The sequence below is a fragment of the Leuresthes tenuis genome, unplaced genomic scaffold (assembly GCF_036924035.1).
Source record: "Leuresthes tenuis unplaced genomic scaffold, fLeuTen1.0.hap1 SCAF_20, whole genome shotgun sequence".
Lineage (NCBI taxonomy): Eukaryota > Metazoa > Chordata > Actinopteri > Atheriniformes > Atherinopsidae > Leuresthes > Leuresthes tenuis.
Genome location: NW_027325374.1, coordinates 13,035,439 through 13,048,039, shown reverse-complemented (window position 1 = coordinate 13,048,039; position 12,601 = coordinate 13,035,439). Strand labels below are relative to the sequence as shown.

The following is a 12,601-nucleotide window of genomic DNA, read 5'->3' as shown; positions in this document are numbered from 1 at the left end:
GGAAACATCGTCTCTAATGACTGATTACTTCGCTTGTTGACTGTTTTGTAATGAATGACATGGTGTTATGTGCTAAAGCTAGAAACCATGTCCACTGATATAACAGGAGGTGCAGTGCTGGATTGTTGCTCAGGGCTGTAGGTGAAACCGCACGTGCACAAGCAAATACATTCACACACACACACACACATAGTCTGGGGCAACATGATACAATACTTTTAAGACTTTTATCAGTAATGTACCATATTTACTGTCTGGAAGAGATTTTCAGTCTACAGTGTGTATCCTGTGTTCAATGATTATTAAAAAATACTCCTGCCATAATATTACTACTAATGCTACTAAATGCCACTTCTGAGAAGAATCGATAACTGTTTTGATTCTGTTCCATCACCAGGCTAATACAAAAAGGGAAACACAATTATACACAGTCACATTCATTTCAACAATCAGATTAGAATCCCTAAATGAGGCACAAAGGGAACATGCCAAATCCACACAGAAAGGCCAAAGATTAACAGCAGTTTTAGACTTCACTGGCGTCAACAATTTAACAGCGCCAACATCCTGTCCCAATTTTAAATTGCACCCCCCTAAAAAAAAAGAAAAGCTTTCAAAACACTTTAATTTAGATTTTTAGGTCTGTTAAGTGCCTTATAATGGACTGGCGACCAGTTCCAGATGCAAGATGTAGGCCCAATGGCAGCTGGATCAGCTCCAGTCCCCCTGAGACCCTGAATAGGACTAAGCGGGTAAAGGAAATGGAGGGATAGATGGGTCAGTTAAATTTAGAGTCATACATCCTACACTTTTCTTTTATCTTCCCAAAATTCTGTTCACAGATATTTACTATATTGCCCTTCAGTGTAGCACTGTGGGGCAATAATACAGAGAATTCTGGTCCGATTTAATTGTATATAAAAATCAAAGCGCGCTGACGGATGGTCAAATGATATCTGTATTTTTTTGCATTGCTGATTAAGTATGGTATATTTTGTCTGTATTGTCCAATCTGCTGTTTCATTTATGCACATTTCACTATTTTCAAATGCTCTGAAAATATTTCTTGTCAGTTTGAAACAATCTAAAATTCTTACATTGATAAAAGTATAACGAAGTGCCAATGTACGTCTATATTGATAAAAAAAGAAAAAAAGTGCTTATGAGGTCTCTTATGGTTGAAGACTGTCCAGACTGCTTGTTTGGCGCTTTCCTTTTTCTGTACCACTCTGGCACCTCAAAACAGAAATAAAGTGGCATTATACTTTAGGTTATATAAGATCCAGCATTCTTAATGCCTCACAATCACGGCTACCGCTCAAATTCAGCCTATTCTTGAGTAATTTCCACTTTTAGTTGAGCAGTTTCAGTGGCCCTGGCAATGGACAGATACAAGATGTGGACAACCTTAAAGGAAGAGGAAGAAGACACTCTCTACCTCAGTGAAGGTGAGCAGGCAGTCTGGCAGTGTAATCCAAGACTTTGTTGTCCTCTAAACACAGATAAAAAATGTGGTAAGATGCTGGTTGAATAATGACACAGTGTGAGAGGTTTACGGACATACCAAGTCACTGTATTTACCATCAATATTATGAGTTATGCAGAACACATTGCTCTGTTGGAGTGTGTCACAGGGAATTAAAGTGTGCATGTGCATGTCTATGTCTGTGCATGTATTAGTCCCACCCATTATCATACAGTGTGCATCCACACATGCAAATAGAGGCAGCTTTGAAGAGGTGGTCTTTATAAAGTCATGCTTTTTTGCCCCTGTGGGGTTAGTCACCTGTCATCGTCGTCAGCTTGGCGAGTGCCTGCCGGAGGTAAGTGTCACTTTTTTTTTGCTGCAGTTATGAATGGCAAAAAAAAAGTACAAGCAAAGCTGTAACTTGTTTTGTAGCTGTAGCTTTTTTGGGATGAAAAATATGGTAGCAGCCCTCTTCTTGTAAAATGCGCTTTTAGTTTTATTGTCTTTGAGTCAGTGTGGTGATGCTGGTTTTCATGGCTTCATGCTGCATATTCTCTTTGTTAGTTTCCTATTTAAAACTGAATACATCAGGGGAAAATAAGAGAGAAAACGTGAAAAATTACAGGGAAATAAAGAAAAAAATGGGTAATTCCTAAAGGTTTAGTAGTATGTGAAGACTCTCAGAAGTACAATATTAAATATCAATATGGAAATATATATCTGAATGTGCAGACATCATTGATCTAAAAATATAATTCTGGGATGCATAAATAATGTTTTCTATATCATTTATATTTTATATTTCCATATAATGATAATGATAATACATTTATACACATAATAACTTTTATGTGTATATTTGTGACAGATGCATTCACAAAGTAAGATTTTATTGCTGTTTGAGACACTGTTTTGAGAACCTGCAAATACATATTTGCAGACATATGCACCTATGTTTGCATTCTGCTCGTACACCTACTCTTATAACATTTTGTTTGTCAAAGTCTTCGACACACCAGGGTAAGAATGTCCAATTGACTCACACAAGTGCACACAAACACATTAATCATTTTGCACAATACATTAGCCTGGATTCATTCCCTGAAGTCTTATTCTAACCTTTAACTCACTCCCTAACCCATTGAGTGTCATTGAAGTAATTTCATACCCTTTACCTAAACTAATACCAGTGTTGAAAGAACCCTTACCTAACACCATCCTGAAAATCTTCAGTCTAAAATTGAATCATTTATGTTGTGAGATTTTTACTATTTATGCCCAAATAGTCATAGAGTACCCACAGTTTGACTGTATGAATTGACTTCCAACCCCACAATGTGAGTAAAAGTAAAACGCACACATACACAGATCTCTGTTCTTCTGTGACTGCATGATACCCACTGATATACTGCATTTCACAGCCCCTTAAACTAATTCTACTCTCTTAAATCAAGTTTTGACCCTAAAACAGTACCCCGCCCAGTGTCTAGCCAGTTTAATCCAAATTTTCCACTCTTTTGAACTGCTGTGTTTTGAAAATAAATCTTTCTGTTGTCACATACAACTTTAAGTCTGACATGAGATAAAAATGGATACTATAGAGGATTAAACAAAATGAAATGAGATTATAAGATTTTTGGAATGCAGATATCAGTGAAAATATGTTCATTTTTATAAAGTATGTGATGGTTGATCTGAAGATCTGTTGTTGTTTTTTTTGTCTCTTTATTTTGGTCAGTCCTGTCTGTTCTAGCTGTCTGGAACATAAAGTGCAACCCCCCTTACAGAGTGCCAGGTAAGATGCATGCACACATGCACAATCGTGCTTGAGACATATTGACAGTCTAAACATGTAAAGGGGGAGCCGCCATTCATGTCCATGTCCGACATTAGCAGTGAGCCAGACCCTGCAGTTAGCTTTTTGCTGAAGCAAGACAGCCACCATGTTTACTTTAGACACATTTCAGCTTGCCGATCTTACATGATCCATGACCACTTTGGTGCCACCAAAAAGAGACTGCCTGCAGCATTGCAAAACAACACTCATAATATCAATTGTTTTTTTACTGTAGTGAAGCATGAAGGTGATTTGATTTGATCCCGGTCTGAAGAGAGGATTTTTTGTCTGGGGAAGCTCTTTCCCACCTTCCTATCTGTACTTCACTAACCACCAAATAAGGCCTAAAAATATCTTTAGGGGCGAAAGAATCTCATCCAGATTTGTTTGGAATATTCAGATTGTAATAATAAATCGTGTGTGTTTTGTTTGTTGAATTTGAAAGAATCACCTGGTTAGAAACGAGTGCACAGCATGTTCAGGTCCCATCAGAAATGCTTCTGTCCAGACTCTGGGTGGCTCAGTCCTGTCTGTCACAGAGTTTCCCTGAAGTTTCTCCTGTGTTTTCCTGATAGTATGAGAGTTTAAATCTAAACCTTTTCCCCAGCACTAGAACCTGAAGCACCCCTGACCAAATTTTTACTCAGAATTTCTGTTTGTTTTATTAATATATATATATATATAGCCTGACTGGTCTATCAAGCCCCATCACAGAAAAAAAAAACTAACAAAAATATGCCCATAGCATGATGAAGCCACCACCATGTTTATCTGTGGGAATGATATCAGTGAGATGATGCTCCACACACACTGATGGACATCGTCTGTTCTGCTTTACCTGCCTCTGAGGCCATATGTCAGATGTAGCATCAGAAGAGGGTATTCAGCTTTGTCAAGGACACTTCTTATAGATTGCAACCTGGTTACTCCCCTCTCTGTTGGGAGGTCGAGAACCAGCAGCCATGGCAACAGAGTCCTCAAACCAAGAAGGTATCAGCCCAAACTGTTATCTTCATATAGTGAAATTATCTGGTGAAATCTGGTGCTAAACAAGACAGAGTGAATCACAGCAACCAAGAAAAACTAAACTAAATAGATCAATGAAGGACTTAGAGGATTCATGCCTTATTATAGTTTCAGCTAAAATTGAAAGACATGTACTTTCTAAACTTACAGGTTTTTAAAAGTTTCCATTTTCACATTGACGTGCATGCAGTGACCAGTGAAACCACAGTTGTACACCACTTGCTTAAGTCGTGCCTGCAGGCGGCGCAGCTCTAATTCATCGACCTGCTCCTCCAACCTCCAACTCTACACTCCACCTGTCTCACAGTCAGCACCATGTCTTTACCTCTGCATGTCTCCGTTCCTTCAGTGGTGCGTGGAGCAGAGGGAGCTAATGAAGGACCAGGATCAGCAGGCCTACTGGCAGGAGACGGGACGATGGGCGGGATACGAGGAGAGCTTGGACCCGCAGTCTGGGGTGTGGGCGTCCTCGCACATCTCCTACCTCACCTTCAAGAGCCTCATCCATCTGCGACGCACCATGAACACTGGTCAGTGACGAAAGTTAGTCAGAGCATGAGTATGGGAGGATATTCAGAGTTTGAAAGTAATCTAGAAGTATACTTCTGCTGTTTTTTGTAGTAGAAGTAGATTAGTAGTAGATAAGTAGTAATTAGTACACATAGCATATAAATTCACACTCTTCAGAGTGGACTGAGTTTAAGTTCAGAGATGGGAAACTCTTTATTTTGAGAAAGTTTTAAATTTACTTTGTGAGTTTTGTTGAGTGTCTTTGTTTCTTTATGTTTTATTGTAATATATTTCTATATAGACCTAATAAAACAGCATTAGTTTACTGTCTGTGGGATAAGAAACTGCACTTATTTTTAACGATTTGCGACTTTCCCTTTGACAGTATGTTTACCATAAGAGTTCCCAAAATAAAAGTCCTTGTACTTTGAGTTTGCTACACGCCCTGATCCTGTTGAGCATTTTGGAACATTTCTTCTGTCAAGGTGTGGCCATTTTTGACTGTGAGGAGAAGACTTTGGCCACCATCGCTGAGAAGATGGTTAGCGAGATGGTTAACAAGAAGGAGATCAGGCCGGGAGATCGAGAAGGAGTGCTTAAATCTCTGTTCCAGAACCGCAGGTATCCTCTGAGACATCACCCAATGCTGACTCAGACTCACTGACCTGCACTCGGGCATTTATCAAAAGCAATTACCCAAAGCTTCACAGGAGAGGAGAAGATCTTACTATATCACTCAGAGAAAGTTGAAAGTGATATGTAGCTGCTGTGCAAACCAAACCTATGATTATGTGACGCCATCTCACCACCAAACCACTCTGCCTGTGAGAATACCATTGTGTACAATAGTTACCTTGAATGTTTAAGAGCAGGGCTTGACTGCTCACTCCTAATATCCAAGATGGAGCCACAAAGCCAAAGTGAATACTTCTGTGTTCTGAGATTCAAGTCAGTTTTACTAAACATCATGTGCTTAAAATCAGTACGTTAGGCCATGGGTTAGCAAACGCTGTTTGTGTTTATCTATTCATCTATGTCAAGTGAAACTTAAGTCTAAATCTTTGGAAACAATCTTTTGGCAGAGAGTGCCACCTTAAACTTTTCTTTTACTGAGGAAGTTTAGAAGCACAATGGCCCTGAGTGGCATAATGTGGCAGAAACTGGCAGGAAAACAGAGAAGTAACATGTCCAGGCTGCTTGAAAAAATACATAAAAATCTCCCTTTTTATACATTCATATAACTTCTTGATCATTATTTTAAATGTCACCCAAATAATGTTTATCTACACTGATAATGATTGTGGTGGAAACTAAATTCATAACAGATGCTTCTCCCTCCAGTCAATCATCTGACCCAGAGAGCCAAATGCTGACTGACGGAACAGAGCTGCACAAGTTTTCAGTCAAGGAAAGAGTGAGTTCTGTCACTGATGTGACCCTTTACTCAAACTCTGATAACAGTACAATGGTGAGACAGTGTCAGTAAACCTAAAGGTGAAAGTACTTCTTCAGATCAGACCAATAAAAGGAACACGTTTCTATTCATTTGTGTCCATTTGTTCTTCTTAAACATAATAGTTTTTTTGTTTGTTTGTTTTTTGCATGTATAGCATGCATAGAGGAACCTTTTTTTTCAGTGGTGCAAAGCATGACATGTACGCAGCTTTTGGAAATTTGGTCAGTAATGTATGCTCAGTTTGTCTGGACATTCTCTGTTCCTTTAGAAAGATGAAAGTGATCGAGTTGAGGCCTCTATGGTGCTTGTAGGTGAGCCCCTGTTTCTTTTATTTTTGCCATGCAGAATCTGAAATGCAGTGTGTCTGTTTTTTGTTTCGTGCACACTTTTGTCCGTGTACATAAAATTGTTTGTAGAGAATTAGCATATTTTCTGCTCTCTTTTCCAAGGAACCTTGGACTTTTTGGAGAAGCCCACAGTTGTTTTTGTGCGTCTGAAAGAGGCAGTAGTGTTTGATTCAGCCTTGGAAGCCCCGGTGCCCGTGCGCTTTATCTTTGTTCTAGTTGGCCCCAGCAAAGCCGACGTGGACTACCAGGAGACTGGCCGCGCCATGGCAGCACTAATGGCTGATAAAGTGAGTAAGCTTAGACATCTCTCACAAATGAATTGTGTGCTGACATAGAGACAGTGCAGTTACATCCCACAACTGTAAGGTGAGCCTGTAAGATATTATGTTCTTCAGTCCTTACATCCAACTCCGCTTTCTACTGTCCTAGGTGTTTAATCAGGCAGCAATTCAAGCAAAGACCGCCAAAGAACTGACTGACGCCTTGGTGGACTTCATGGACTGCAGCATTGTCATTCCCCCCACCGAAATCCAAAATGAGGCGATGCTCAGCTCCATCATCAGCTTTCAGAAGAAACTACTGCAGGACAGACTGCAGTCGTCTCACCTCATGCTCCGCCGAGACTCCAAGCCTCGCAGGGGTGAGTCCTATCAGAGCCCCCAAAAATCTACTAAATCAGACTTTCTTAACTCTGAATTTTCTGAAAGAAACAAAATTATCAGCTTTAAAGTTTTTCAGTTTTTAGTAAATTCTCGTCACATTTACATTTTCACCCAGTTTCCATTGCTAGCGGATCTCTTTCTGAAGATCCCCTTTCTCGAACTGGTCGACCATTTGGTGGGATGATGCGAGACATACAGAGGCGCTACCAATACTACAAGAGTGACATCACAGACGCTCTGAACTCCCAGGTTCTTGCTGCCATCATCTTCATCTACTTTGCTGCCCTCTCTCCAGCCATCACCTTTGGAGGCCTGCTAGGTGTGTATATTTGTGTTATACATATCAGTCATATTTTACATGGTCTCTTTGTTTCCAGCAGTAGTCTTTATAATTATCTTTTAATCTCTGCTTTTTCAGCGGACAAGGTGGACAACATGATGGGAGTTCCAGAGCTCCTCATATCCACCAGCATTCAGGGCATCATCTTTTGTTTCGTTGCTGCTCAACCTATCCTGGTTATTGGTTTCTCTGGTCCTCTCTTAGTGTTTGAGGAGGCCTTCTTTGCCGTGAGTTTTAGAGATTTTTTTTCAATCCTTTATTGCTTACTGTTATGATGCTTATAAAACTGCATTTAGTCATTGCCAGACCTCACCTCATTCCCAGTTTCCTTTGTTCAGTTCTGCAAGTCTCAGGGCATTGAGTATATTGTCGGGAGGGTGTGGGTTGGAGTGTGGTTGGTCATCATTGTGGTGGTCATTGTGGCCTGTGAGGGCAGCTTCCTGGTGCGCTTCATCTCACGCTTCACCCAGGAAATCTTCTCCATCCTCATCTCCATCATCTTCATCTATGAAACTTTTGCCAAGCTGGGGAGGGTAAATTGTCATCATCATCTTTTGCACATCTGTCCTGAAGAAATCTCACACATTTCATGTGCTCTGTGACTGCACCTACACTATAACATTTGCTCTCTGAACCTTCCTTTAGACCTTCAAGGCCCATCCACTGATTCTAAATTATGATCACCTAAACGAAACTATTGAAAATCCTTGGCACCCAAAGGTGGAAGAGACGGTCATCTATGACAATGCCACTGGCAACATAACTTTTATTATCAACACTATCAAACCATCTTACCCCAACACAGCCCTCCTCTCCATGTGCCTCATGTTAGGCTGTTTCTTCATTGCCTACTTCCTGCGTCAGTTCAAGAACGGGACATTTCTTCCTGGAAAGGTGAGTTGGCAGGAAATGGTCTTAAATTCTTGAATCAAATTCCAGTTAAATTACATTTTTGTTTACATTGAACTGAAGAATCATGACTGGTTTGTTTTTTTTCTCCATCTATGCTCACCAGGTCAGACGTTTGATGGGTGACTTTGGTGTACCCATTGCTATTTTCCTCATGATAGTTGTGGATTACAACATTGATGATACCTATACTCAGGTAGGCCTATGATGCTAAGCTAAAAATCCCAGTTTACAATGACTTCAGAAATGATTTAGAACCATAGAAAAAGAGTGAATCACAACCTCCATTTTGGAGATAAAAAAAGGTTATTTTATTTCAGAAATAGTGCTAACTCATTAACAAAATACTAGTAACTGTTTACAAAAGTCAGACCATTTATTTTTCATCACATTCATGGACAATAAATCAGAAAGACATCTTTCAATGGCCACTATCAAAAAGGAGAGCACCTGACTGTTGTATTGAAGACAAAATTGAAAAGATTGCCTCCAATAATACTCATCTTGAACTGATAACTGGTGATGTTTCCTTCACAGAAACTGGTTGTTCCCAAAGGTCTCATGGTGTCCAACCCAGCAAAGAGAGGTTGGCTCATCAACCCGTTCGGAGAGCACAAGACTTTCCCTGTCTGGTTGATGTTTGCATCCTGCATCCCAGCCTTGCTTGTCTTCATTCTCATCTTTCTGGAGTCACAGATCACAACGTGAGTCGTTACATCTCATTCAGTGTCAACCACTAAATCCTCAGTGTATCTTCAAGTGTGACATTTCCTGACTTTGATTCGCCCTTCAAATCTCCGAGCAGTCTGATCATCAGTAAACCCGAGAGGAAGATGGTCAAAGGTTCTGGGTTCCACTTTGACTTGCTGGTTTTAGTCGGGATGGGAGGGCTCAGTGCGATATTCGGTGTGCCGTGGCTCAGTGCTGCCACGGTGCGATCCGTCACCCACGCCAACGCCCTCACTGTCATGAGCAAAGGACCGAAACCTGTCATAGAGAAAGTGATGGAGCAGAGAGTCAGTGGCATTGTTGTGGCCTTACTTGTTGGTAGGTGCTGTTGTGTCTCGGTGTCTTCTCTTTAGCTGCACCTCAGACTTTTTGGATTTTATACAGAACACCAGATTTACGAGACGTCTGCTTTTGTAAAGGTCTGTCAATTCTGATGGAGCCGATCCTCAAGCTGATTCCCATGTCAGCTTTGTTCGGGATATTCCTCTACATGGGAGTAACATCACTAAATGGTATTCAACTGTGGGATCGTATGCTGCTTCTTCTCATTCCCAAGAAATACCACCCTGATGAGCCCTATGCCACCAGAGTAAGAGTCTCATTTTTTTCATTGTAACTACTGTGTTTTGCTAAATTTAAGATCATGAACTGACAGTCAGGTACATTCAACTCACACATAGAGAAATTAATCAACAAATACAGTATGGACAATGAGATGTAACTCTGCTAAGTCTTAATCTCATCTCACATCCCACCGTGTCTTGTGGAAAATCTAGTTTCTAGTTTTTTTTCGAGCAAGACAATGCCACACCACATTCTTTATATATTACTACAGAACAGCTCCAGACTAAAACAGTCCAGGTGATAAACTGTCCTATCTGCAGTCCAGACCTGTTAACCATTGTCCACGTGTCAAAAGAAAAAATATAATTAAGGAAGACCCCAACTACCACATTTTCCAGCAATTTTGCATGCTTTAAAGATCATAAATAGTGTGATCAGTGGAGCTCCACATCTGAACCAGCTTTGGTGATAATTAAGCCAACACTTCCTAAAACATAAGCATGATACAGATCTGTGGGAACGTCACACAGAGCGCCCATTGTTTGGCAGTGATTCACACTGTGGAGAATATGTGGGCCTGATGTATGTCTGTATATTTGGATGCAGGTGAGCACAGGGCGGATGCACTTGTTTACGACCATCCAGATAGTGTGTCTTGCTGTTTTGTGGCTTGTGAAGTCCAGTCCTATATCACTCGCGCTACCTTTCATCCTCATCCTCACCATCCCTCTGCGCATGTTAATGACCGGCCGCCTCTTCACTGAACTGGAAATGAAATGTGTAAGTGGTCTCTCATCCTTTCAGCAATTCATTGGAAAACGCAGACTGGGGCAGAGTGCAATAGTGTTCAGGCTGTGGGTATCCAATTGTCCATCTGTGTCTGTGTTTGTTGTTTTAGTTGGATGCTGATGACGCCAAAGTGACGTTTGAGGAGGAGCCTGGGCAGGATGTGTACTGTGAAACTCAGATGCCATTGTAGACATCTTCCATGACTGCTGCTGACTCTATTTTCATTTCAACAAAAATGCGTTCATCTTATCCAAGGCTCAAATAATGTTCCATTTATAGACAAGCACAAAGTGTTTATCTATTATCACGAAAAAGGCAGATGATAAGTATTTCTATTGAAAGTAACATTCCTGGAAGTTTTTCGACTGCTCCTCAGGTAAATCTTTTGCATTTCTGAAGCTGGACTTTATCTGACATATGCATTTTTACAAAAAAAAATATAGATATAAAAATACGAATGCTTTTAAAAAATGTCATGCCAGCACTCCAGAGATGGAAAGCTTGAGAGTGCGAAACGGTTATCTAAAATTAAAAGCCACACCTGTATTTTTTCACTTGCAACCACAAGCTGAATGTAATGTTGAAAATGAAGTTACCGTTGTATTGACTCCCTCGACGAAGCCTTCAAATTCTGAATAAAAATTATATGATTTATAAGCTATTGATGCTGTATAATTTATTGTATGGAAAGCTACAAAAGCTGGTTTAATTGTGTGCATAGACACCGTTTTGGCTGATTTCGCCAACTGGACACAACTGCATACAGTAACTTGTGGCATTTGGAGCTTTGATGGGTTGGGTTGTAGAGCTACACACATGACTATTTCTGACTCATTTCTTTGCACTTTTAACTCACTATTTTGCAGCTGTGTAACCAATTGCAAACTACTTGGAGCAGGTTAGATATAAAAAATGTCCCAATCCAACAATGAATCCCTTTAAATTCCTTCTGTGTTCCTCAAAATGGTTTTGCCACAAAAACAATAAAAAGAAATGTATTTTTTGAAAAAATAACACATCTTCATCTTTTTTCTCATTTAATAGATGGAAATCTATGAATATGCTAATCTGGCCCGCTCACATTGGCCACTTCTAATAGTTGGGTTTTGAACTTTACATGTTTAAATAATAGAGCGTGAGACTTGTTCATGTGTAACATTAACATTGCTCTTTCATGCACTTTTCTATTTTTGTTGTTATTTAACTTCCTTCTCTTTAATAGTATAATAGTTCATTACATCTAAAAAGTACATGGGCACAATCAGAGAACATCATTATTAGCTGCCCAAACACACTATAAAATCACTGTATTGCACTTTATGGCAATGGGTTCTGTGTGTTTTTGTTTCTCTGATGGGACTTTACAGTTTCTCCAAATAAACTGAATCAACTTTTGTAGCAGTTAAACATCTTTAGGTAAGACGTTCAAACGAGTTACACTGGAAAGCATAAATGAAAATACCACTGTGTGGCTTTGCAGGGAGAGATAAACTGTTCTTGTGTGTTGTTAGGAATTGTTTTGCATGCTGTGCTACAATCTTTTTGTCGTCTCTCTCCTAATAATAAAAGCTACTCTCCATAAGACCCATTAGTCCTCTGGCAGTTTGTGGGAGTAAGAAAGAAATACGGGAAGTAAAATCCTGCCCAGATTCTGTCTTTGAAAGATAATTGGTTTCTGTTAATTGATATCTGCACATGAATTAAGCCAAGGCGTTTGTATCATTCCTGAATCTTTGTCCAGTTCTTCTCGTAATAGACATCTTTTGTTTTGCAACTGTGCTGTTGCTGCTGTCTTGGCCAGAATACTCAAATAGTTTTGATCTCATTGAGATACTTTCCTAGTTTAATAAAGGGTATAATGATAATCATTTTTGTCTTTTACACATTAAAAAAAATGTGAGACAGGAACACTAAAACACACAAGATTACAAAGCTTATTCGGAACTGCGACTGCGGCTGTAAGG

At 39.9% G+C, this 12,601-nt stretch overlaps 1 protein-coding gene across 2 annotated transcripts; it reads left to right on the top strand.

Moving 5' to 3' along the window:
- The first annotated feature begins 4,643 nt into the window (after positions 1-4,643).
- On the top strand, positions 4,644-11,243 carry slc4a1b (solute carrier family 4 member 1b (Diego blood group)). 2 transcript variants are annotated; one of them, XM_072372976.1, is made up of 16 exons: positions 4,646-4,861; positions 5,327-5,462; positions 6,183-6,255; positions 6,566-6,608; positions 6,747-6,931; positions 7,074-7,284; positions 7,422-7,625; positions 7,725-7,873; positions 7,985-8,179; positions 8,292-8,540; positions 8,662-8,751; positions 9,093-9,259; positions 9,361-9,602; positions 9,704-9,873; positions 10,455-10,628; positions 10,747-11,243. In XM_072372976.1, exons 1-16 carry the CDS (start codon positions 4,663-4,665, stop codon positions 10,825-10,827), a joined length of 2,568 nt encoding a protein of 855 aa, XP_072229077.1. In that variant the 5' UTR covers positions 4,646-4,662; the 3' UTR covers positions 10,828-11,243. The 2 variants fall into 2 exon arrangements, with proteins under 2 accessions (XP_072229076.1, XP_072229077.1); XM_072372975.1 differs by having other exon boundaries at positions 4,644-4,861; positions 7,422-7,873.
- The last annotated feature ends 1,358 nt before the right edge of the window (positions 11,244-12,601 follow it).